Raw genomic sequence first — 26,317 nt, forward strand, 5'->3', positions numbered from 1 at the left:
CTCCAGACGCACAGGCCCAGCGGCCATGGCCCACGGGCCCAGCCGCTCCGCGGCATGTGGGATCCTCCCGGACCGGGGCACGAACCCGCGTCCCCCGCATCGGCAGGCGGACTCCCAACCACTGCGCCACCAGGGAAGGCCCAATGATTTCTTTAATTGAAATTAAATGTTAGGGAATAACACACTTCATTGCCCATCATTAAATCTTGCTCTGAAATACATATATTTCAGTGAGTAATAAGTAATTAATAATCATTATGTCTACTGTTTAAATAGTTCTATTTTTATAAAACGCGGTGTAATTGAATAGATGGCAGTATACATTTTGTCTCACTTAACCACACCTATTGGAAGGTTAGCTGTTCAGTCTAGAAGGCCACACATAGCCATTGCCACAGTGCACTTGTTAGCAGATTAGTTTACTTTCAGACAAGCAGTGGATGAAAATACGCAGACTCCATAGAAATGTTTTGCAAACACAAACATATATAGACAGCAAATATTATACTTTCAGAGATATTTGGTTTTCTGTTCATTAAAATAAAATCCTCGCTGAAGATCAGTTAATACGCAGAATTGCTAAGAATATATATTAACTCTTAGATGTCAAGAGAATTTTGGCAAATAAATATTCAAATTAATTAAACCTATCTTCTTTGATGATTGCTTATATTTCTTTATTATGTATCATTCTAATAGGCTAAAAGTGCAAAATTTCAATTCTAAACTTATTCTTTATTTTTCATACATGAAAAATTTCTAGTATAGAAATAGAAAACCTTTTGCAACCTTTTGTTAGTCATTTTTATAAGCTTGACATTATTATTATGTAAGTTTGCTATGAACCAAAAATCAATAGGATGTGCTCTAGAATTTTGTACATTTTTATATCTGAAAAACTAAATCTGGATATAATAGAATATAGTAATATACAACTTAAATCTGAAGTTGAACTATATCATTTGCAAGTCTTTAAAACATTTTTTATTAAATATCTATGGATTAGATATTTAATAAATGCAAGTCAAAACAACAGTGAGGTACCACTTCACACCCCTAGGATAGCTATTATCAAAAAGATGGACACTGGGCTTCCCTGGTGGCGCAGTGGTTAAGAATCCGCCTGCCAATGCAGAGGACATGGGTTCGAGCCCTGGTCCGGGAAGATCCCACATGCCACGGAGCAACTAAGCCCGTGCGCCACAGCTAATGAGCCTGCGTGCTACAACTACTGAAGCCCACGTGCCTAGAGCCTGTGCTCCACAACAAGAGAAGCCCCCGCAATGAGAAGCCCGCGCACTGCAACGAAGAGTAGTCCCCGCGCGCCCCAACTAGAGAAAGCCCTCGCGCAGCAACGAAGACACAATGCAGCCAAAAATAAAATAAATAAATGAATAAATAAAATTAAAAAAAAAAGAAATGTGACATAAAAAAAGATGGACACTAACAAATGTTGGCAAAGATGTGGAGCAATCAGAACCCTCATACACTGCTGGTGGGAAGGTAAAATGATGCAATCAATTTGGACAAAGTTTGGCAGTTTAAAAAAAGTTAAACATTGAGTTACGAAACGACCCAGCAATTCTACTCCTATGAATACACAAACTCAAGAGAAAACATATGTCTACCTGAAAATTTGTACATGAATGTTCATAGTAGCATTATTCAGAATAGCTAAAAAATGGAATTGACCCAGATGTCCAACTGATGAATGGATCAACAAAATTTGGCAGAATATTATTCTTCTATAAAAAGGAATGAAGTACTGATACACATTACAGCATGCATAAACTTTGGATAAAACTATGCTACGTGAAAGAAGCCAGACACAAAAGACCACATATTATATAATCCCTTTTATATGAAACATCCAGATTAGGCAAATATAGAAAAGATAGAGATAGAAAGTAGAGACAGAGATAGAAAGTAGATTATTGGTTGCCAGGGGCTGGGGGAGGGAGGAATGGGGAGTGACTGCTAAGGGCATGGGGTTTCTTTTTGAGTGCTGAAAATGTTTTGGATCAGATAAGTGGTGATGGTTGCACAGCTCTGTGAATATAAGAAAAAATACTGAATTGTATACTTTAAAAGGATTTTCATGGTATGTGAATTATATCTCAATAAAGCTGTTACAAAAAAATCTATGGAGAGTTATGATACTTTTCAAAAACTTAAAAATAGGGCATTTATCATATTAATCATATTTATAATTCTTGAAAAATACTTGTCTGATTTCCAGACACTATCAATCAAATGGTTGTTTTTGATGGGTCACTTTTTCATACAAAAGTGAATACTACCTATGTCATTACCTGTGAACTAAAATGACTTCCTGGTCTCCTAGGCTAGTGCGAATCTGGGAAGAACGAGTGCGCTTAACCAAGCTAAGAGAAAAGGTCACCAGGGAAAATGGAAGGGTCATTTTGAAGATAGAAAAAGAGGAATGGAAGGTAAGCTTTATAGAAGTAATATTTGTTTTTTATATTTCGCATTTTGTGGGAGAGTTGAGAGAATGATTCTTAAATTATGTGCTTAAGTCTGGAATAGTTAGGAATTCTAATAATGTACCAAATGAATTTGGGCAACATGAACTGAAAATTAATGTAACTTCACAACTTTTTATTCCAAAACTTCAACCAATGTGCTTTAACTCTGCCTAAATTTAAGTCATTTGTAATATTTCTCCCACTAATCCTTCTAATAAGCAATTTCTCATTTTCCGTAAAAAGGTGACCATCTGCTTAACAAAAATCGTGTAGCTTTTTCAAAGCAAATGCTCAACTAAAAGCAGCGGAAGTTGTTTTTTTTTAAATAAAGCTTTGGCCTTAAAGTAAAAAAAAAAAAGCAAATGCTCAGTTAAAACTTCACAAAATGGAAATGTATATTATTTTTTTTCTTAGGTCCACAACCAGATTCACATTATCTCCTCTTTCTCTCTCCCCCCCGCCCACACACAAACATAGTTGCTTAATTACATTTGGCCTACTCTAATTGTGACAAGGGCCACCTCTATCCCTTGAGTCAGTGTTTGTTTTCATACATATCGGTATATTTAGCTAGGGGCTTAGCTCCTGTATTTTGTCTTTTGGCTACTTTAGGCTGAAAGGGAAAAGGCATAGAGTTCAGAATAGTTGAAACTTTTAAAATTCTTAAATTAAAAGAAAATCTGCTTAAAAAAACTAAACTATTTCAAAACAGAATGGGAAGAGAAGTTTGAATTGATTAGAATGATCTTTTTGTTTCTCTGTAATTTCAATTAGTCACCATATTCTAATGTTCAGTAACATATGTACTCTAGTTAAGCCTAATAAAATAGAATCTTTAGAACACAGCTCTATGTGTGTGCAATATTGACTGAAATATGTTATTTCTGTTTATGTTATTATGATTGGGGTTTGAAGGTTTAGCACCCACCTAAAAAGGAAAGTTCTTAAAACTTAGAAGTAGCACAAAGTATTTGGAAATATAACCCATTAAAGAAAAAATATTCCTAAGTTCTTTTACAAATCAAATAGTATCTCTACAGTCATATTTCTGTATGGCATGATACTAAAATAATTTAAGTAATATAGTAACTCTTTCATTTTTTTTACTTGAGTTTAGACCCTCCCTTCTTCTCTACTAAAACTAAATCAGCTACAGGAATGGCACCTTCATAGAACTGGCTTAGTGAAAATTCCTGAATTCATCGGAAGATTCCAGAACCTTATTGTGTTAGATTTATCTCGAAACACAATTTCAGACATACCTCGAGCAATTGGTAAGGAAAATTGCTTTTATTCCTGTGTTTTTCACTGATAATTTTTTTTTGATACATGGAATAAAGATCTCATCTTTATATACTCCTGAATCTTAAAATTTTTTAAACATCTAGTCTAAACTGAAGCTTCCAGGGGATTCAAGCTTCTGGATTTACTGAGGTGATTCAAGATGAGATTTCAATGCAAGAGAAGTCCCTTTGGGAATAATATTGTGTAGATTCTGGAAACAATATTGTTGGTTTGGTTATTCCTCCTAGAAGGGAACAAATTGAAGACAAGAAAGAAAATTAGAAAAAATTCCTTAAATGAGGAAAAAAAAATCCCCAAAGGGAAAACTGGTCAGGATATAGTGTAGATAAAACAGAATGAAAAAAATATATTTTTAAAATTTTTAATTTATCTATTTTTTTTGCGGTACGGGGGCCTCTCACTGCTGTGGTCTCTCCCGTTGCGGAGCACAGGCTCCGGACGCGCAGGCTCAGCGGCCATGGCTCACGGGCCCAGCCGCTCCGCGGCATGTGGGATCTTCCCAGACTGGGGCACGAACCCGTGTCCCCTAGCATCGGCAGGCGGACTCGCAACCACTGCGCCACCAGGGAAGCCCTGAAAAAAATATTTATTTTTGTCTATAGCACTGATAAATCACCAGCTCTTTATCTGAAGAAGGGGCAGGACACACAGTGGGAAAAGGGAAGAGCCTAAGTGTGAATTTGCCAATATGAAACGGGCAAGTAAGTTATGCTGTAATACTTAATAACTGGAAACATTATTTTATATCCCTCTGCTCTTTATTGTGTGTTATTTTTCCGCAGGACTGCTCACTAGACTTCAGGAACTGATTCTTAGTTACAACAGAATCAAAACTGTCCCCAAGGAACTAAGTAACTGTGCCAGATTGGAGAAACTTGAACTTGCTGTTAACAGAGATATATGTGATCTTCCACAAGAGGTCAGAATGATATAAATACCTATGATTTTATTTTCCTTCTACTAGTGGTTTACTTCTCCACTGCGTGATCATTAAAAATAACACTAATGGAAAAATGCTATAAATTTTATTTCAGAAAATATTTAGTGAAAACCATTTCCTATTATTATAAGGCATGTTTTTAATTAGAGAAAGATTTATTTAGCATAAAAAGCTATTTCTATTATTGTCACAGTACTGACATCATTAGTGATCTCCTTGCAGGCCAGAGTGAGAATCTTACTTATTGCAATTCCCAGAATTGAAGGCACAGCCTAGGTTGTAGATGTTACTTAATGCCTATTGAATGAATACATGATTATCATAAAGCACAGACAATGTGGTGACAGAAAAACTATTTTGTTTATTAGTTAGTTTTATAGGTGATCAGCTTTTGAGATAGAGGTAAAGTAAAAAGACATGAATTCTTCAGTTTAGGAAAAGTGTTTGCTAGCTTCCTAGGCTCTACCAAGTAAAGCAAGGCAGTGGGCTTGGAAAGCCCTCAAACTTTGATTTGGTATGATATCTTGTTCTTGGTAAGACCAAACTGATCATAGAGATATAGACCTTCCTATGATTTTTCAAGCATATTTAAGGCTCTTAGAATCAGCAAAGGAAATTTCCATGGTGCTTTGCCTTGAAAACAATGATTTTGCAAGATAAAAGTTAAGAAAAATAATAAAACTCAAAATAAAAGACTATTCCCCTTTCCCGCTTTATCTTGGTAAGAATGTCACTTTCCTCCCCAAACCAGTAAACATGCACCAATTATTGTTGCTCTTACAAGTAAAACATAATTTCTATAGCTATATCCATCTGATCTTATAATAGTTCAGTTTAGTAAAATGTATACACTTGATTATGATGAAAATCATGATCACAGGGACAATTTCTTTATACCTAAAAGAGGGCCAATAAACATTTTATTTCCGATTTTTAATTATTGTGATTTTGTTTCTAGCTTTGGTTCTGTCACTAAAAAGCTATGTGAATTTGGGCATGTCTATTAACCTGTCTTTGCCTTAATGTCTTTACTTAAAGAAATACGTTTTACAGGAACAAATAGTGAACTGAGATCTTGAGCCTGGAATTATTTCCAAGTGTGGCCTTTAAGTAGCTGTGTGGCCTTGAACACACCACTTTACATAACTAGGTCTCAATTTTCACATATGCAAAATTAAGACTTAGATTATAATGGTTTTAATATCTTTCTTCAAGCTTTTAAAACCAAAGGGTTCTAGTCCCACTGAGAAATCTGCAACAGGAGACTTAGCTCTCAGCCATTAAATTGCACACACTGTAACACACAAACAAATTTATGCTAATGTAAAAACAATCTTTTTATACACTATTCTGAATCATTTGAAAATTTTAAAAGTCTGATGACAAGTTTTGAAAAGTGTTTTATTCATGACGAATTACAAAGCTAGAGAAATATCACCTACTAAATGGAAAACTGCTTTTTTTGCATTACCCGTAAAACACTGTATTTGTGCATTTTTTGAGGTGTTAAAGTTGTGGAATGAATCTGAATGTACCCTGAGATAGAAATAAAACATAGAACTTGCCTAGCTAAATGGAGAATCTTTTGTAAAAGTTAACTAAATTCTTACATTTTGAAATTTTCACTACAGAGGAAAGAGAAATTTAGAAATTTTGCAGCTTTAAGTCCACGAAAACTTGAGTGCACATCATAGCTCCATCATTTCTAGTCACATGGCCTCTCTAAACCATTTTGTCCATAAAAGGGAAAAACGGTACTCACCTTGTAAAGCTGATGAATAAACTAGAGCTATATGCATCAATGTGACTACATATAAAGACTGATATTGAGAGAAAAAGGCAAGTTAAAGAAAGTACAGTATCATCATCTTTAAATAAAATTCAAAAACATATAAAAATTTTTATTTATGAAAAAATACACGTAATAGTAATATAGAGAGAACTATATAGAAAACATATATTTATGTATAGTAATAAAAACATTTTAAAAATGCATGGGAATAATAGATACCAAATTCAGGATAGAGTTATCTTCAAAGAGGAAGAAGGGAGAAGTACATTGAAGGCAGTCATATTGATATGTTTGTTTTCTTAAGCTGAGCACACTGGTGTTGTTATATAGTCTTAATAAATTTTTTATTGATGTTTTCATTTAAAAAATAGAATTACCAAACAGTAAATTCTATGACTGAGATAACGTTATGTAAAGCATCAGGCACAAAGATAGGGAGTTAACAAAAGTAACTATTTTTCTGAAGTTTGGGTTTTCCCAAGAAAATCTCAACTACTAGATAAAAGGAAAACATATGTTTATTCCCAGAGAGAAAAAAAAAAAGCTTCTGCCAGGCAGGTGCTATAAACCCTGGAGCTTGGTTATTTTGGAAGATAAGTTTTCTTTGAATAGATGAACTTTCTATGAGTTTTTCATTTATCTGGAGGTTATTTAGCATTATTGTTATCTCAGATTTGTTGTGGACTGCTGTGACTAAATAAAGTGCAAGCATCATGTAGACAATCCTTGATGTGATATATCTCCTTTACCATTGTGGGTGTTCTAGTAGTTTACGTTCTGGACATTTATTTTGAAAAACCTTGCCTTCCTCTTCAGCTCAGCAATTTGTTAAAGCTTACTCACCTTGATTTGAGTATGAACCACTTTACTACAATCCCTCCTGCTGTGTTGAACATGCCTGCCCTTGAGTGGCTTGATATGGGAAGCAACAGACTTGAACAACTTCCTGATACTGTAGAAAGGTAACATAAATAACTTTTTTTTGCTACCAAGAGGTGTTGAAGCTCTCTATGATAAATAAGAAAGAATAAACAAAACACAGGGGACCCCAAGCATAATCAATCACAATAGATCCATTTAGTTCCAAATAATGTATGCTACTTTTTAACAGAATAATATTCATGTACTCCAAATTTAAAAAAAGGGTTTTGAGGAATTCCCTGGTGGTCCAGTGGTTAGGACTCAGCACTTTCACTGCAGAGGGTCGGGTTTGATCCCTGGTCAGGGGACTAAGATCCCACAAGCCATGTGGTACAGCCAAAAAAAAAAGGGGGGAGGCGGGTTTGGGATAGAAAAACTGGCTATCTGACTTCAACAAATTGACAAGAATAGTCCACAGCAATAACAACATTGCTTAGTGCATGCCAGGCACTTCTGTGCACTTTAAAAACATTGAGGAAACTAATGTAGAGATGACAGTAAATTGCTCAAGATCACAGTTAGTAAGTGTGCCAGTTAGGATTTGAACCCAGGCACCCTGGCCCCAGAGTCCATGCTGTTAACCATTATGCATACTTGCCTTGCCCTAAATGGGCATATTAATAATTTCTGAGTTTCCTCTTAAGACTCTAATTCAGATTAGATAGCATTTTAGCAGTTCTTCTGCAAGAAATCCTATGAGAATAGTGAAGAATTCTAGAATACATTGATTTAATTTCTACCACTACATGATGACAGCTATACGGTAGATAGAGATTCACTCCCTTGTTATAGTTTCCCTAAAATCAGGTAATATGAAGTCAGTTAACTCAATAGGTATACTGGTTAAAGGAGATGTTATACAAGATGACATTTTTTAAAATTTTGGGTTAATAAGAACCAGGGTTTTCATATTATATGGGATTAATCACAGAAAACTCTTAATTCTTCAGAATGCAAAGTCTACACACATTATGGCTCCAACGGAATAAAATAACATGCTTGCCAGAAACAATCAGCAATATGAAAAATCTGGGTACTCTTGTTCTCAGCAACAATAAACTGAAAGATATTCCAGTGTGCATGGAAGAGATGACCAATCTAAGGTAAAAGTTGTAGACACAGAACTGACATGTTCCTTTCTGGCTGCAGAACAAAGTAATATAAAGAAATTGTTATTAATAGATTTGAGTTCTCATTCACATAAATGAATACATTTAAAAATCTTTTCCAACTTTGAAATTCTATAATTTATAAATAGGATTAATATAATACTGGTCTAAATTATTCAAGAAAGAATCCTTGAAACTAAAGCCGTACTGGGATTTATCAGCTTTAAGGAATGCCCTGTGTTGGTGACATTTTCCTGAAAATCATCTTTATAACTGCTAACAAACTTTATCCACAATATAGTTTAATCCACGATAAACCAAAACCATAAGAATAGTGATTATTTTCCTCCTAAATAACTACAAATGGACAAGGCAATTATGTAGAGGTAAATATAACTTTTTACTAAGTTAATTACTAACAGAACTCCCTCAAATAACTTCCAAAACTTAATTTCCTGACAGTGAGCATAAGACGTGAGAATTCACACCAAATCCCACAACTTTCATAACAAAAATCATTCATTTACTTATTCAGCAACTACTGAGCCTTGTACTAGATGGTGACGATACAATGATAAATAAGACATGCTTTATAAAATATGCAGAAAATTTAAGTTCATAGCATTAATTGTATATTTGAGATGCATTAGGGTTGCTCTTGGAAGTTAAAGTGTACCACATTAAACATATGCTATGGACTAATAGTTGCTTTTACAAGCTTGGAAAATAAGTTGTCTAAAGCTAATATTTTTTTCTTCTAGGGAAGAAATTTAAAGATTCTTGGGATATATCACATCTCACCAAGATGTTCAGTTAAAAAAAAAGAGTAATTTAGTATATTACCACTTGATCTTTCTCTAGGAAAATAAATGTACACTTCTATGGCACCTATAAAAATACTGTTTTTTGGTGAACTGCTAGGTTTGTCAACTTCCGAGACAACCCACTGAAATTGGAAGTAACACTTCCTCCCGGTGAAAACATAGATGAGGAAGAGGAACGGGAATTATTCGGCCTTCAGTTTATGCACACATACATACAGGAGTCACGGAGAGCAGGTATGAGATTTGTATATAACACAGGTTAAGAATTCTTTTAAGTAAAGGAATGCATATATATATATATATATATATATATATATATATATATATATACAAATTCCTAACCAGAGTTATGAAGTCTTTTAAGTATATGAATGCATATATATATATATATATATATATATATATATATATATATATACAAATTCCTTTATAGACTTTTCATTCCATCTTACCTTTTGTCAAATTCTGGTCTCTTAGTCAATATTGTTGAAGAAAAAAAAGTGAAATTCTAATCTGTTCACGATTTTGATAAAGGCTTGGAGAGAAATGTCGTAAAGATACTGAAAGTCTTTCAAGTAGAGTCAGGAAATAAACTTCTTTGGTCAAGCACTTGAAGCACGACCAAGTGAATGAAGATGTAATTCTTAAAGCTTCACTACCTCATTCTATCAGTTTGTCATGTCAGTTTACTCATGAACACTACCTTCCCTGCCATCTCCTCTTTTTCTACAATAATCCACAAATAGCAAAAAGAAATATTTTGACTAGGAATGAAAAATATTTTGCTACTGTGCCTAGGAATGAAAAATATCAAGAGAACAGATTTTAGCCAACAGTTAAAATGTGAGTTTTTGATATATAGATTTCAATCACTTTTATCTCGGATACTTTAGAATTAAAACCTCTTTTTTGTTGTTTTTTTAACTAAGGAAGAAATGACTTTAACTTAACCCAAGATTAGGGGATGAGGACAAACAGCATAACTCTCTGTTAATAAAAAAAATAATAGGACTTCCCTGTTGGTGCAGTGGTTAAAAATCCGCCTGCCAATGCAGGGAACATGGGGTCGATCCCTGGTCCAGGAAGATCCCACATGCTGCGAAGCCATCGCAATGAGAAGCCCGTGCACTGCAAGGAAGCGTAGCCCCCGCTCACTGCAACTAGAGAAAGCCTGTGTGTAGCAACGAAGATCCAACACAGCCAAAAATAAATAAAATATAAATGAAAAAAAAACAGCTTTACAAAAAAAAATAAATAGTATAGTAATGGAAAACATGGTTTTATAATTCACTAAAATGTGAAGAATGTTTGAGTTAAAAGGTAGAATTGTTACCTCTTCAAATAGTTACTTTGAAGAGCAGGTATAATCTGAGCAAACAGATATGAGAGTATTTTCAGCTGGAGAAAATATTTTTACCAACATCCAATGGAGGTCATTAGATCTGTTGTAGCAAGGTCACAGAAACAGTAACATGGAGGTTAGACTGGAGGAAGATATGTAAAAAAGCTGTAATAGTTTGGGGCCTAGGTTTGAAAAATAGAGTATAAATATATAAAAGCCAAGTAGGAGACAGAATTGGTGACTGAAGATGAGAAAAGGGAGGAGTCCAGGATGAATCTGTTTTTGGTTAGAGCAACTGGATGAATGGTGATGCTGAGATGCGGAAATGAAGTATAGAAGCTGGTTTGGTGGTAGAAGTGGAACATGAGCTTCAGTTTTAACAGTAGAGTTAATACATCTGTGGCACATGCAGGAAGAGGTAGTTGTGTAGATCAATCTAAAGTTCAAGGAGTCTGCTGAACCTGCAAATTCTGCAGGTCGAGAAACAGCTATATGCATATCCCATGTATTCACTGTCTCATGTAATCTTAAGGGAAATAAGCAAGGTTGGGGAAAACAATAATCTTGGTACAGCTGGCATGTTGAAGAACAACCTTATCTTCCCATAGAGGACTTGGTATCATTGTCAGAAACATTCATTGGGCCACAGGACTCTATCAGTATAATTGTGTGTGTGTGTGTGTGTGTGTGTGTATGTTTTATGAAATATAACAGAGATAATGCCTGTTGTAGGATAGCTTTTATTTCTGGGCATAAATTGTTGAATGAAGCAAAACAGATTGTATAACACAAATTAGCATTGCCTAACTGTGTAAAATCAGGTTAATTATTGAACAACGTATTATTATCTTCATTTATGTTCTCTTGATTTGGGGTCATGAGTAGCTAATTTAAACAAACTACCTTATTTTAATAATATTTGACATAGAACTTATAACAAGAGAAAAAAGGTTACAACTTAAACAGAGATAATAAAACCAAGTCTGCCTATTTCATTAAAAATATTGTTATGAATTAGTACTATTAAAAACGGTTAATATTTATTGAGTACTTACTCTATACTTAGAACTGTTCTAAACATTTTAATGTGTTATTTCATTTAATGCTCGTAACAACCTTGTGAGGTATTATTATTATCTTCATCACGTCCATTTTAAGCGGGGAATTGAGGCACAAAGAGATCAAGTAGTAGGGTTGGGATTTGAACCTAGGCAGTCTCATAAGACATGTAAGATTAAACTAAAGTAGAAAGGTCAGAAACTAAAAATGAGCTAGACTTCTAATTTATAATTAAGGTAATCATAGACCTACAAATAATAGTTACCTAAGAATATCATTATAATATCTACAATCAGTAATTCTGTATCTTTGTCTTGGCAAATGTACAATGATTAAGATAATTTTTACAAATAAGGCAGAAATAAACCAAGGATAAGATGAGGAAAAGACTAACAGTCTTACCATGTTTGGTTTAATGTTTTCTTGTGCATAGAAACTGCTTATGAGCTAATGAGGCCCGAAAGTGAGGTTTTTGGTATCACTATCTAATTTCTACTTTATTCCAAATTATTTTCCCAAACAGGAGAGAATATACTTACATTTGTTCTTGTATATGTAAAAATGACCTTTTAAAAGATATGACATCTAATTAACTTCAGAAGTTATTTGCAAATTTCAATTTAATTTGTGAATTAGGCTTACAAGTATCTTTCTGGAAGTTCTCACTAGATAATTAACTAATTAAAAAAATGAAGTGAAATAGTTTTTTTCCTTGAAAATATCTTTTTAGTTTTGGTGTCTGTCATGGACAAATTCTGATAATATATAAACACAGGTATAGCTCTTGAAATCTGAAGGTGAATTAATTGATTGTGAACATCTCTGAATTTGTTTGCAGTAGAAACAAATAATCACAATTAATTATTCTTTCAAGATCTGCCTGGACAAAACATCCATACATAAACCAACTTCTCAGATTGGTCCTTGTTATAAACTGACAATTGATTACTACATCTTGAACTTGAAAAATAAAAAGTATTAAATAAAACCAAAGGAAAGTAAGTTTCCAAAATTAATGCAAATAGAAAGTTAATGTGCTAGATACATGATGACATGTTATGTGTGTTTCAGGTAACCATGTCAACTGCTCTACTACTTTACCAAACTCTATAAATGCTGATGGATAATATAATTCAAGATGCCCTGCTGAAGAGGATTACTTTGGGAATTTGGTGAATTCTCTAATGTTTGGACTTCTAAAGGAAAAAACAAAGCCATTACCAAAGTTCAACGAGGCCACATTTTTTAAAGTTCATATTATCTGCTATTTAAATTATATTTTCATGAATATAAAAATACAATTAAAAAAATTTTTTTGGTGGAAGACTGATGTTCAAAATTTCTTTTCCATTAAGCAGTTGTTTCTGGTGATGAAGAATGATTTGGTAAAGCAGTTAACAATACATTTTCCAAAGACACCAGAGGGTCTGTATAATACTGTAAAGCGGGATTGAATCCTTTCTGCTGTAAATAGTTGATTCGGCCTTGGTCAATCAGCAATTTACAAAGATGCCCTATTTTCTTCTTTTCTTCAACAGTAAGAAACCTAAATTGAGTAAATACACACAACACATTGTTAAAATTCTGTAAAACCTTATAACAAATTATTTTAGTTAGTCTTATTCATTGATAAGCTGCTAAATAACCCACAACATACTATGTGCTATGTCCCATGCTTCCAAGATACATTTTATTAATGCCACAATTAAAGTGTGTATATTTTAACTTATTCTAAAATTAGTAAAAAAAAATATATATATATATATATTTTTAGTAAAATATATTTTCATGAAAGAATTTTTGGTAATATTCATCTAAAAATAAAGTATAGTAATAATAAAGTATTTCTGCCCTAGTGTTGTGCATTTCAAAGTAGTCACTTACTTACCCAGGCAAACTCTCAGTGCTGTCATCTGTGATTCTGTATCCTCCATCATCATGCTCTTCACTGCCATCATTCTGTTTATCTTTTCTTTTTGTGGAGATATTTGAAGCTTCCAAAGATGTTTTTTGCATCCCACAAGTCGCCCAACTACTCATTCGCTGGAAATAGTGGAATTCCACTGCTCCAAGGCCTAGAGCCCTGAAATATTCTTTGCCCACATAATGTCTCCAATCACACCTGTGGTGACAACAGAGTGCAATAACAATGCCAGCCACAGGGGTCCACTTCTCTGGGATATTTTTTTCATTTCCTTCCTTGGCCAAAGTGTTAATTTCTTTTTCTGTTTTATCATTCTTTACGCGTTTGGCTAAAGGTTCTTCATTCCTTTCCTCACAACTGGCAGCATAGGTTTCAACCAAACATCGTAATGCAAGATCTGCAAACACAATTATGTGGCCCCCCAAACCACATCATCTTTAAAAATAAGTATTTTTTACATTTATTAGGCAGTATGGTTTTTAAAAGCCCAACAAAAACTTACTTAGCTCTATACTTGTACTAATTCTTTCATGAATTATCTACTTTGTTCATATTTGCCCTTTTCTCATTATTGTACCATTTTCTCTAATGATTTATTCCGCATAAAGTCAACTTCCCCCCAAAAACTGTGTGAAGCTTAAGATCTAAAATTTGTAAAACTTTTTGTCCAACTACTCAAATTTGCTCTCATTTCTCCTACCCTTGTTAAGGAAATGACTTGTATAGAAAAAATTTTATGTCTCTACATTTAACATTCCAGGGAAGTTTTGAACTTAAAGAACCCAAAGAAAGAAAGAGGAAAGGCATCGGCTAAGCATCTGCTAAGTTGATGTTAGGTGTCAGTCTTGAAATGTAAGATGTTCACAGCAAATAGTGAAGAGTTGAGAAGAGTGGGGTCAGAAGGTGGAAAGTAGGCCTTGCTGAGTACCAATGTATTCATTCAGCAAATAGTTACTGAAGGCCTTTCATGTGCAAGGCTTTGTGGTTGTATGATGATTAATAAACAAACACAAACTTAGAGACAAATGAACTCTATATTAAAATGAAAAATTTGTAGTCCACTTAAAAACTAAACAAATGGATTTTTGATGATTATGATAATTTCCCACTGACGACTGCTATATTATTGACAATACTGGAAAGACTCCAAATATATGCTGTAAAATCCACATTTTCTGTCTGATTAGAATGTCACACTGTTTGATCAATCAAAAACACATGTATTTTTAAACTTTATTATCACAAGATGTCACAAGTGAACAGTAAGTGATCTGATATTTTACTAGTATATATAATACAATATATGAATTTAAGTCAACAAACTATCAGGAACCTGTTATTTGGAGAAGGCGATAGCTGATCTATTATTTTATAAACTATTATTTTCTGACAAAAGATATTCAGTCACTGTTTTACTTATATTGGAGTTAAGTAAATGATTTTCAGAAATGGGGATAATCAGAAAAATTATTAAAAGAATGAAGTTATTTTAGAATCAGAAGGAGCTTTAGCAATCCATCTCAACCCCTCCTTTACAGAGAACTTGAGGGACAAAGCCACGTACCTAGAAAGGGACAAGGAAACACAGCACATTTGTGGCCAAGATTATTTATTCATTCAAATAATAAATAAATAAATGAATTCTGAACAAATTCATTCAGAATTAGATATATAAACAGAAAATTAATATACAATGAGCTCCAGATATGCAGAGGCAACTATGATAAACACTAAGGAGGAGTACCTTATTTAGGGAGGTTCCCTGAAAGTGGTGACAATAAGCTGAAGAAGGAGTAGAAATTGATCAGTTTAGAAACAGACACAGTATAGTATATGGGAAGGGTTAGAATGTATAGACCAATAGATATAGAGGCAGGAAGCGGCAAAGAGAGGAAGGCAGAGGCCAGATTAAGACTAGGATGTCATGTTAAAGAGCTTAGACTTTAAGGTGTAGGTGACTGGGAGCTACTGAATAGTTTTAAGAAGGTGAAAGACACATTAGGTGTGTGGAAGATGGGTCTGAATATTAGTATTTAAAGGACAAGTAGTGGAAGGACACCATGATATATACAGAAAGAATAGCACAGATGTAGGGGAAGAACAAGGAAAGAATGTCACTAAAGAGAAGAAAACAGAATTTCCAGAAGGGTAAGCAACAATAGCAGAGATTTTTCATTAAGATGATGATAGAGTGATGAAGGGAGAATTCAGATAGAATGAATCAAGGAGGGAAAAAGTGTGTGGAACAATGAGAAATGGCCAGTGTAGATAACATTTCTGAGAAACTTGGGTTAGATGGGTAGGAGTAAAGGAGCATTTTTTGTTTCCTCCCCAGGATAGAACTGGCTTACTTCAGAAGGCTTTTATGAGAGTTAAATGAGACAAGGTATGTGAAAATCATCTAAAAACTATGAAGGACAACACAAATATATAATACTTAAAGTCATCTCCAGCCAACTTGAATAACTCTTATGGAGGCTCCAAGTTCCCCATATCGGTAGACATGAAATTAGCAGAAGCCAGAAGAAGATGTAACAATAGTTAACATTTATTGAGCACTGATATGTGCCAGACACTTTACATGTAAACTGGCAAATTATATGTTGTTATCCTCGTTTTACAGACGAGATAACTAAAGCTCAGAAAGGTTAAGTAATATGCCAAGGTTATACAGCAAAGTTGAACCCTGTACTATCTGATTTCAAAGCCCATGTTCTTTCTACTTTATCATGCTACATCCGATGGATCCAAGTGCTAAGACACATCTTAATGTTTCCTTTTTTGTTTTCCCTAGAATCCTGATACATAATCATCTTCTAGTGGGAGAAGTTTCAGAGTCCTTCCCAAGCAACTCCTCTAAAAAAATGAGTAGCTTCTGGGATAGAATCATACAGTTTCCATAAATGATTTATTTCCTTTTTGGTTGAAGTATAACCCAACGAACTTTAAGGTTCCATATGACACAGTATTTACACGTAAAACTCTTTAATTCATCCTGCAAAATGGCCAAAATGAGCAGAGAAGTAGGAAAGCTCTAAGGCTGATATAATACAGGGCCAGTGCTACTATGAAGATTAATGAGTTGCAAACAAGGGATAAAAACTACTGAAAAGAGACTCTAAATATTTGGGACCATGTTAAGCTAAAACTTAATGTGTTCATCTCGACATTATTAGTATGTTTACATACCTGTTGCCACACCACACAGATGTTTTCCAATTCCTACCACAGGTAGTTTTTCTTTGCTTAGCAAAGGAATCTTGTCTGAAATAAAAAGAAATGAGAACTAAGTTAGCTCTCTTGTGAATTAAGGCATTAAGTGGCCTCCCAAAGAGAGAACTAATTAGAATCTTTGAATTCTAGGGCTGAAAGAGACACAGACAAAAAATTCTCACTTTATAGCTTAGGAATAAGAGGCTCAAAGATGTAGTGACTTGATAAGTAACACAGATGGCTACGGACATAGCCAGAATCAGAGTTAAAAATTTTTCTGTCTTCCTTTTCTTCCCACCTCGCCCCCAGCTGGTTCTTTACCCCCGAGTTAATTTCTTGACTTTTAGGCCAATGCTATTTCTTCTATACTGACTCAGGACTTTACCCTGTAGAAGTCTTATTTTGCTAAATATTATTACCCATTGATAAAAGGGCTCAAAAGTTTCCTTACTAGATTTATCCTGCATAACTAATATATATGATAAATACATATAATACAACCGACATTTTATATTATAGAATACTATACTCAATATTATAATCAAACTAAAGATATAGCTTTCATTATATCTTTTTTTTTTTTTTTTTTGCAGTACGCGGGCCCCTCACCGCTGTGGCCTCTCCCGCTGCGGAGCACAGGCTCCGGACGCGCAGGCTCAGCGGCCATGGCTCACGGGCCCAGCCGATCCGCGGCATGTGGGATCCTCCCAGACCGGGGCACCAACCCGCGTCCCCTGCATCGGCAGGCGGACTCCCAACCACTGCACCACCAGGGAAGCCCCTCATTATATCTTGATAATCAAGGATAAGATATTTTAGCTTTCACACTGTTCTGAATATGAATAAAAGAAAATATTCATAATAGTATAAAAGTAAAATAAAAAAAGACATCTACAAGATAATGCAGTAAAATGTAGTACATCACAGTTATGGCTTCCATTTTTTCCCCCTATTCATTTTCCTTTTTCTAAGATTCTGAAATGAAAAGTATGTTTCCCCCTACAAATCCAGCTACAGCACCCAGCACAGTGAATTGTCCAATGGAGGTCCTTAGCAAATATTTCAAATTCTTTGTTGCTTGCTTTCAGATGGTATCACATACTATGAGAAGAAACTGGTACCAACTGGAATAGTTTGCCTGTGTAAGGTGGTTCAAGAAACTTATCTTCAATCAGGGTGAAGAGAAAGGTTGTCTAAGAACGGCCTTATGGAATTGGGGGCATCAGGAACCTTGGAAGTTGAGCTGAGTTAGTTACTGATAACAGAGTGTGCCTGCAGAAAGTCTATTTAAGAAGTAATCAGATCCTCACCTCATAGCCACCTGGTGACTACCTCTTTACCAACTGGTGGAAAACTGTAGATTAATTCTCTCAAGCAAGTAAAACAGGAGGTCACTGGGTTGAAGGATAATAGGAAGTTGAAAGTTGAAGCGTGGTAAAATAGCAGGATTAAGTGAGTATGCGTATAGATTAAGCTCTTACTTGTCACTGGGTCCCAGAATGTTGGTAATCAGACCTTCACCCTCTAGGCAGGTGATCAGAAGAGCCTTCTCTGGGGAACCTGACCAGCCCCAGAGGAAAGATCACATTCTAGACAGGTCATTCCAAACTGGAGTTCAGAGTCAACAACTCCACCTGAAGACTCAGAGCTCTTAGTCCCTCAATCCTCACTATGAACACACCATCAAAAAGCACAGATGTTTGAGCAGAGCCTCTAAGTTGAAAGAGACAGACCAAAACAAATGGAAAAGAGCAACTTAGTGAAAACAGAATATGAAGGGAGGATACTTCTAAAACAAATCATTAATATCCTCACAAAGATAGTACAATTATGAAAAAAGAACAGGTTACAAAGATAAATTCAGAGAAAAAAAATCTTAGAAATTAAAACTCTGACAGAAGAAATTAAGTTGAAGAAATCTGAGAAAGTATACAAAAAAGGCAAAAGATATAGAACAGAGAAGTAAAGTCAAGAAAAGTAGAGAACCATTCCAGGAGGTCTAATAACTAAATCAGAAAAGTTCTTCCATTAAGGGAGAAAAGAAAAAATGGAGCAGAGAAAATTATGAAAGAAAGAACGCAAGGAAATTTCCCAGAAAGCTGAGAATACTGGAATCTCTCAATCAGGATTTCTCATCCTTGCCATTATTAACTTTTGGCCCCAATAATTCTTTGTTGTCGGGAGCTATACTGTACCTTACAGGATATTTAGCAGGTTTCTGGATTAGCAGGCTCCCTGGCCTGTATCCATAAGATGCTGGTGCACTCTTAGGACAACGAAAAATGTCTCAGACATTGCCAATGTTCCCTGAGGGCCAAAACTGCTTCTAGTTGAGAATCACTGCTATACACAAAAGAGTCCATCAAGTGCCCAGTACAACAGATAAAAATATAACTAAATCAAGATGCATCACTGTGAGAATTTAAAACACTGAGGACAAAGAAAAGAGCCTATAAATCTCTAGAAAGAAAAAAGCAGATGACACACAAGGGATCAGGACTCAGAATGGCACTGAACTTCAGAACTAGTGGAGTAATAGTTTCAAAATTCTTAGAAATAGAAATACCCAGACAAATCAAGTGTAAGGGTAAAGTAAAAGATATTTTCAGACAATGCAAAGTCTCAAATTTATCTCTAATGCAATTGTTTCTCAGGAAGCTATAGGAGGAGGTGCTTTCCCCAAAGACAGTAAATCAATAGAGGAAGATAAGCGATAAGATGTGGAAAAATAAATCCCAACCTAGGAGAGTGAAGGGAATCCCCAGGATGAAAACGAAGAGAATTTTAAGGTTGACAATTGTGCTCCAGGAACAGAGGGCACCCAGTCTACATTGGAATGTATCTGAAGGATCCAGGAGAGAATTTTTCAGGAAGATAGAAACTAACAGAATACTTGGTAAATGTGTTAAAACAAATACAAATTTTAAAGTTATACCTTTTTATTTAAATTGAAGTATAGTTGATTTACAATGTTGTGTTAATTTCTGCTGTACAGCAAAGTGATTCAGTTATACATATGTATATTCTTTTTCATATTCTTTTCCATTATGGTTTATCAGGAAATACTGAATATTCCCTGTGCTATACAATACGACCTTAAAACAAACACATTTTTAAAAGACCAAGTAAACAAAATTTTAAATTAACTATTAACTCAATAAACAAATTTTATTTACTACATGGGCCAGCTGTGGTTTGCATCACAGGGCTGAATTAAAATTAGCAGAAGATAGAGCATGGCCTTGAGGATATGGGGAGGGGGAAGGGTAAGCTGTGACGAAGTGAGAGAGTGGCATGGACATATATACACTACCAAACGTAGGGTGGATAGCTAGTGGGAAGCAGCCGCATAGCACAGAGAGATCAGCTCCATGGTTTGTGACCACCTAGAAGGGTGGGATAGGGAGGGGGGGAGGGAGGGAGACGCAAGAGGGGAGCGATATGGGAACATATGTATATGTATAACTGATTCACTTTGTTGTAAAGCAGAAACTAACACACCATTGTAAAGCAATTATACTCCAATAAAGATGTTAAAAAAAATTAGCAGAAGAGGTTGTTGGCATATGTTTGTATTATTTTCATTTAATTTATTTTTAAAAATTTATTTTTGGCTACATCGGGTGTTCGTTGCTGCGTGCGCGCTTTCTCTAGTTGCGGCGAGCAGGGGCTACTCTTTGTTGCAGTGTGCGGGCTTCTCATTATGGTGGTGGCTTCTCTTGTTGCAGAGCACGGGCTCTAGGCACACGGGCTTCAGTAGTTGTGGCACGTGGGCTTCAGTACTTGTGGCTCACGGGCTCTAGAGCACAGGCTCAGTAGTTGTGGCACACGGGCTTAGTTGCTCCGCGGCATGTGGGATCTTCCCGTACCAGGGCTCGAACCTGTGTCCCCTGCATTGGCAGGTGGACTCTTAACCACTGTGCCACCAGGGAAGCCCATATTTTCATTTTAAATAATATGAAAAACTATTAAAAGGTACAGAAAGGGCATTAAAGATTATGACTGATGGGTGTGTGTGTGGGGTGTGTGTGTGTGTGTGTGTGTGTGTGTGTGTGTGTGTGTGTGTGAAATATGAGGTCCATAGAGATGGGTTATTTTCTTTGGTACAATTTAAAATTGTAGGAAGTAGTTTTTACATATTAGCTAGGCAGAAAGTATCTTTTACATATTAGCTAAGCAGAGAACTATCTCATTTCTGTAATAGTTTAGCTAAAGTCATGTTAACTATAGGCAGAAGGCTAGTGTATGGTATGAACAGACTCAGTAATTAATTTAAACAGGATAAAGAAGCAACATAAGGACATATTCTCAAAACTTTTAAGCTATTCCCTAGTATGATACTTCATTTCTAGTTGATACTGAAAAACAATTTCTTAAAGTTTCAACCCTAATTCCATTTATATTTACCTAAATGTTAGATATAACATTCTATATTAACAAAGGATTAATCTCTGTTTTCCCTGAAGCAGTGTTCTGTGGGATTGGATTTCTAAGCAACCCTCAGAGTTTGAAATTTCTATGATTTATGGAAGAGCAACTGCAAGTTATGCAACTTACTCAAACACAGGTGCTGAATATCAATTTGAAGTCTCTCAAACACTGAATTTTTCTTTCTGTGTTTGCCATCTACCTGCGCAAATAGAACATTAATATAACAATGCCTTTTATGTAAAAAAAGAAAAAGAGCTTTATGAAAAAAGATTTCTATTTGTTTTCAAAATTCAGAGCAAATAATTTTCCATCTTAGTTTTTAGTGTTTAAAAAGTAGAATTGTTAATTAAAAAATTTAAGATTGTATATTCTGTGATGAAAACTCCAAAATAACAATATCGTACATCGTTATAAGACTTGAACAATTTATAAATTATTATGTACACATTATTTTCTTTAACTCTAAAAATCCCCAATTCACTGATGAAGGAATTAAGGTTCATAGATAATAAAAAGCTCTACTTCAACAGCAAATTCATTCAAAACTGAACTCATTATTTCTCCCTCCAAACTATTTTTCCCTTTCCTTCTGTATTCCCTATCTGAGGGAAGAACACCACTTAGTCACTTAAGGCACAAAAGGTCACCAGAAGTAACTCCTCTTTCACACTTAATGGATAACAAGTCACCAGGTCTCGGGGCTTCCAATATCATAACATTTCTCACACTCTTTCCCTCCTCTCTATCTCACTGCAACATCCTTAGCTCTGGCCCACTTCTTACCTGGATTACTGGATAATAATGATCTTATTATTAATCTCCCTAATTCAAGGTTCACACTCTTCTGATACAGCTTCAATGGTACTGCTAGGAGGAACTTTTAAAACCCTTTTCTATTTACTTCACCAATTCTTATATATTCTTTCAATCTCCTCTCAGCTACCACCTCCTCCAGGAAAACTTCAATAACCCACACTAGACTGAGGCTGGCACTCTATCTTCACACTCCTATAGCATCTGGTACTTATCACTATCATAAGACACTTAGCATACTGAGCCAAGATACTTATAAGTCTGTCCCATTAGATGTAAGCTTCTTGAAGACAAGAATTAAATCTTGTTTCCACTGTACCCCCAGCATGTAGCAGGATAAAGTCAAACTCCTCCCTTCGCATAAAATATGAGTCCTTCCAGAGTCTAGGCCTCCTCTCCCATCTCATCACTGCTGAACTCTACTTCACACCATGGACTTCCATCACACAGAAATGTTTCCATGCTTCCCTGTCGTTTCAGGCATTTGGTTACAATCTTCTTGCTTCCTAGAATGCTTCTCAAACTCTGTATTTAGCAAATACCCACTTTTCAAGATATAGCTCAAGCACCACCTTTTCTGTGTAGCCATTCACCATCCCTTCTCTGCAGTAAAACTTGTCACTCCCTCCTTTGAACCCACACTGTACTCTGTACGACCTTTTTTCATATTTTAACCCTTTTCTATAATCATTTATCTGTTTGTCTCTTCTTTCCAATATAAGTAACAGAACATAGGGATGTTGTCTTATTTGACTTTACCCAATATCTATCAAGGTGCTTGTGGTATGCTCAATAAATGTTTACTGAACAAATAGTTGGTAAGTTTCAGATGTAGGTTAGGACTTAAGACTTTTAACTCCTAGCTTGAGCTTGGCTCTTTCCACATAATTTCTTGTCTCTGTAAATATTTTAAGAACTCAGATCAATGAACTATCAAAATTTAGATTAAAAAATTTACCTTCAGTTTAAATCATCAATATAATTAGAATAAAAAGCTATAATCAAATAAACACACAAAAAATTAATTTTCATTAAGAGGCCTGTTTCTGAGTATCATTTTTTTTTTCCAAACAAGAAAAGTGCAAACAGTTTGGTTACCAATATACTACAATGGTTTCACTTACCTTGAATCTTGTGGTCACCTTTTCTACTAGGATGAAGTGAACTTTTTCAGCATCTTTTAAGGCAATATCAACCCAATGAGATAATTTTCCCTTTCCTGCTCCAAACTCAACAAAGCATCTTCTTGGACCAAGTAACTTTAATTTTTCAATGTTACCTAAAATAGAAGCCTGCAAACTTCACGAGATTATTTTATAAACTAGAGCAAAAACATTCGGCTCAAATAGGAAAATAGCAAGATAATTTCTATATAGGGCAGCATGTTCACACTGATAATTTTTGTTTGGCTTTAAAGCTTTTCTCTTGCTTTTAAATATTTAACATGTAGTACTCAGAAGCATATCCATTCCAAGGATTTTAAAATATGTTTATATACGTTTTTTGAAATGGGGATTCTGTACCCTGAAAGATAATCTAAACAAAATCTCATTAATAATTATATTGAGAAACAACAGAATGTTAGCTTTGACAAATGAACAAAAAGGCCATTTTTAGTAGAGTTACTATGGCTAAACATACCTGCTGTTTCAGATGTTTGGTTGCAGAATCACCGTTTTTAGGGTCATTAAGGGCATCATGCAACGCTGGATGGGACATAATTTGATCTTTAAGTGTAGAGTTCAAACCTGTGCCAAATAAAAGCACAAAAGCTTAAATAACCAAACATGAAACCATAGGGCTCTAAACAATGGTAGTAATATCTCTTAAACCACAGTGGAATTAACTCATATACCACCTGATTATTCTAAAAAAATTTAACTTGCAAATTTAGGCAGACTTACCCTCACTTGCTTTTCTCAGTTTCTTAATTAAGTTTCCCATCTGCTCTTCAGAGAGAAAAGAAATTGGAACCTATATACAAAAATGGGGTGTGAGTTGGTCTGGGAACTAATAAATAACATTGTTTCTATAAGAAAATGCATTCTAAATCAAAATAGTTAATTTATTCCAAAAATTGGAACACAGCTTATTTACAGTGTGGAGATGCTCATAAATACTTTGTAAAATTAAAAAGTCAAGTACTTACTAATTGTTCAGGTATTTCTGTTTCATCTTTTAAGCCTGCATTAATATCTTGAATAAAGAAGTCCTGAATAAAAAGAAAACCAAGACATAACAATACCGTTATTAATGTGACAAGTTCACAAAAATTAAGCTGAAAAACTGATCCATGCCTTCTTCCAATACTTTGTACCTGCCATTCTCCCTTTCTCCCGTTCATTTATTCATTAAATAATTACTGAGTGAATACTGTGGTCCTTAACTTGCTTTAGGTGCTGAGGATTTACCACAGTGGAGAACAGTACAGACAAAAATCTCTGTGTTCACCGATCTTACATTCTAGTGAGGTAGCTATTTGAATATTTACAGTCTGAAGAAATTCATTAGTAATTTTTATTAAAGTTTTTACCTGTCTCCAGCATAGACTGAGGACTGTCATTTTTGCTAATGGTTAAAGCAAAAACAAAGACCCAACTGCAAAATGGCTGTTTATCAGATAGGCAGCAGGGCCAAAAACAGAGATAAGAAAAAATATTACAATGGTTTAGGTCTGATTTCTTCTATTTTAAAATACTAATTAAAATAGAAAATAGAAATGTCCTGTGATATTATGTTGTTTAAATTAACATAGTGAGATATTTCTAGTCCATTTTCAGAGAGAGAGACTCTAGGTAAGGATCTAGATTAGCATTGTCCAATAGCACTTTCTGCAACAATGAAAATGTTCTATATTTACCCTGGCCAACATGGTAGCTATTAGCCTTGAAATATGGCTAGTGTGACTGAGGAACTGGATTTTCAATTTTGTTTAATTTCAATTGACTCAAATTTTAATAGTTACATAGCCATAATTAATGGCTAGTGGCTACCATATTAGACCACATAGATATAGATGAATGAAATAGCACAATTTTTACAAATTCTGTTTTGAAAGTGAAAACAACTCCTGGGACATTATGCATAGCAATGGGCTTAGTTACGCAGATAGGAGAAAGGTAACACGTGCATTGTATGCTGCTACCTTTACCTATATGGGTAATAACGGAAACCAGTGATTAAGTGGAACAGGCGAAGAAAGCAGATATTAGAATATTTTGTTGGATGACTGGCAAAACTATAAGAGAAAATTAACTATAACTATTAGTAAACAAACGAGTGATAAGATTTTACCTGGGTTTCATGTTATACATAGTGTACTAAACACTGTTCTGCATTTCTTTCCTCTTATCTCATCATCCCACTACTTTTCTCCCCTTCCTTTCCACTGTGTCCCAGCATGCAATGGAATCTGTGCAGGGGTATTCCTTTTTTTTTTTTTTTTTTTTTTCCCATGCCACATGGATTGTGGGATCTTAGTTCCCTAACCAGGGATTGAACCCAGTCCCTGCCATGAAAGCAGGGAGTCCTAACCCATGGACCACCAGGAAATTCACAGGGGTATTCCATTTTTAATAAATTCATTTCTTCTCTCAAACTGTTCCCAGAACACGTATTCAACCTGCTTGCTTTAACTAAAGCCTGACACTTAGGTAAGGAAGATAACCTCCATGCATACCTGAAAGGAAAGGCAACATTCTTTCTCTTACTGAGGGGCTAACTGGGGTAGTCATCACTTTTCTTCTACATGTTTTTTTCTTTCTCTTTTTCTTTTTTTTAAATTGGAGTATAATTGCTTTACAATGTTGTGTTTCTGCCATATAAGGAAGTGAATCAGCTCTATGTATACCTATATCCCCTCCCTCTTGTACCTCCCTCCCAAACCCCCCCATCCCACCCATCTAGGTCATCATAGAACACCAAGCTGAGCTTCCTGTGCTTTATAGCATGTTCCCACTAGCTATCTCTTTTATACATGGTAGTGTATGTATGTCAATCCTAATCTCTCAATTCGTCCCACTCTCCCCTTCCTCCCCTGTGTCCACATGTCCATTCTCTACGTCTGCATCTCTATTCCTGCCCTGCAAGTAGGTTCATCTGTACCATTTTTCTAGATTCCACATATATGCATTAGTATATGATATTTGTTTTTCTCTT

The 26,317-nt window shown here is 35.0% G+C and overlaps 2 protein-coding genes across 7 annotated transcripts in view; one reads left to right on the top strand and one right to left on the bottom strand.

Moving 5' to 3' along the window:
- Nucleotides 1-13,102, top strand: part of LRRC39 (leucine rich repeat containing 39) — a 21,170-nt gene extending 8,068 nt beyond the window's left edge. The window contains exons 3-9 of the mRNA XM_007122325.4: nucleotides 2,345-2,450; nucleotides 3,604-3,760; nucleotides 4,574-4,710; nucleotides 7,340-7,485; nucleotides 8,395-8,547; nucleotides 9,475-9,611; nucleotides 12,850-13,102. Coding sequence (XP_007122387.1) covers nucleotides 2,345-2,450; nucleotides 3,604-3,760; nucleotides 4,574-4,710; nucleotides 7,340-7,485; nucleotides 8,395-8,547; nucleotides 9,475-9,611; nucleotides 12,850-12,905 — 892 coding nt within the window. The 3' untranslated portion in view covers nucleotides 12,906-13,102. The remainder of the gene's footprint in view (nucleotides 1-2,344; nucleotides 2,451-3,603; nucleotides 3,761-4,573; nucleotides 4,711-7,339; nucleotides 7,486-8,394; nucleotides 8,548-9,474; nucleotides 9,612-12,849) is intronic.
- Nucleotides 13,103-13,126: 24 nt separating this feature from the next.
- Nucleotides 13,127-26,317, bottom strand: part of TRMT13 (tRNA methyltransferase 13 homolog) — a 24,181-nt gene continuing 10,990 nt past the window's right edge. For 2 of the 6 annotated variants that reach the window (XM_007122323.4, XM_028489085.2), the window contains exons 4-11: nucleotides 24,309-24,371; nucleotides 24,064-24,133; nucleotides 23,801-23,907; nucleotides 23,284-23,451; nucleotides 21,473-21,545; nucleotides 16,892-16,966; nucleotides 13,667-14,099; nucleotides 13,127-13,324 (exon numbers count right to left, since the gene is read on the bottom strand). In XM_007122323.4, the coding sequence (XP_007122385.1) occupies nucleotides 13,129-13,324; nucleotides 13,667-14,099; nucleotides 16,892-16,966; nucleotides 21,473-21,545; nucleotides 23,284-23,451; nucleotides 23,801-23,907; nucleotides 24,064-24,133; nucleotides 24,309-24,371 (1,185 nt within the window). In that variant the 3' untranslated portion in view covers nucleotides 13,127-13,128. Of the gene's footprint in view, nucleotides 13,325-13,666; nucleotides 15,267-16,891; nucleotides 16,967-21,472; nucleotides 21,546-23,283; nucleotides 23,452-23,800; nucleotides 23,908-24,063; nucleotides 24,134-24,308; nucleotides 24,372-26,317 lie in introns of those variants that run through there. The other 4 variants (XM_007122324.4, XM_055084423.1, XM_055084425.1 and 1 more) reach the window with 4 other exon arrangements.

The sequence above is a fragment of the Physeter macrocephalus genome, chromosome 4 (genome assembly GCF_002837175.3).
Source record: "Physeter macrocephalus isolate SW-GA chromosome 4, ASM283717v5, whole genome shotgun sequence".
Taxonomy (NCBI): Eukaryota; Metazoa; Chordata; class Mammalia; order Artiodactyla; family Physeteridae; genus Physeter; species Physeter macrocephalus.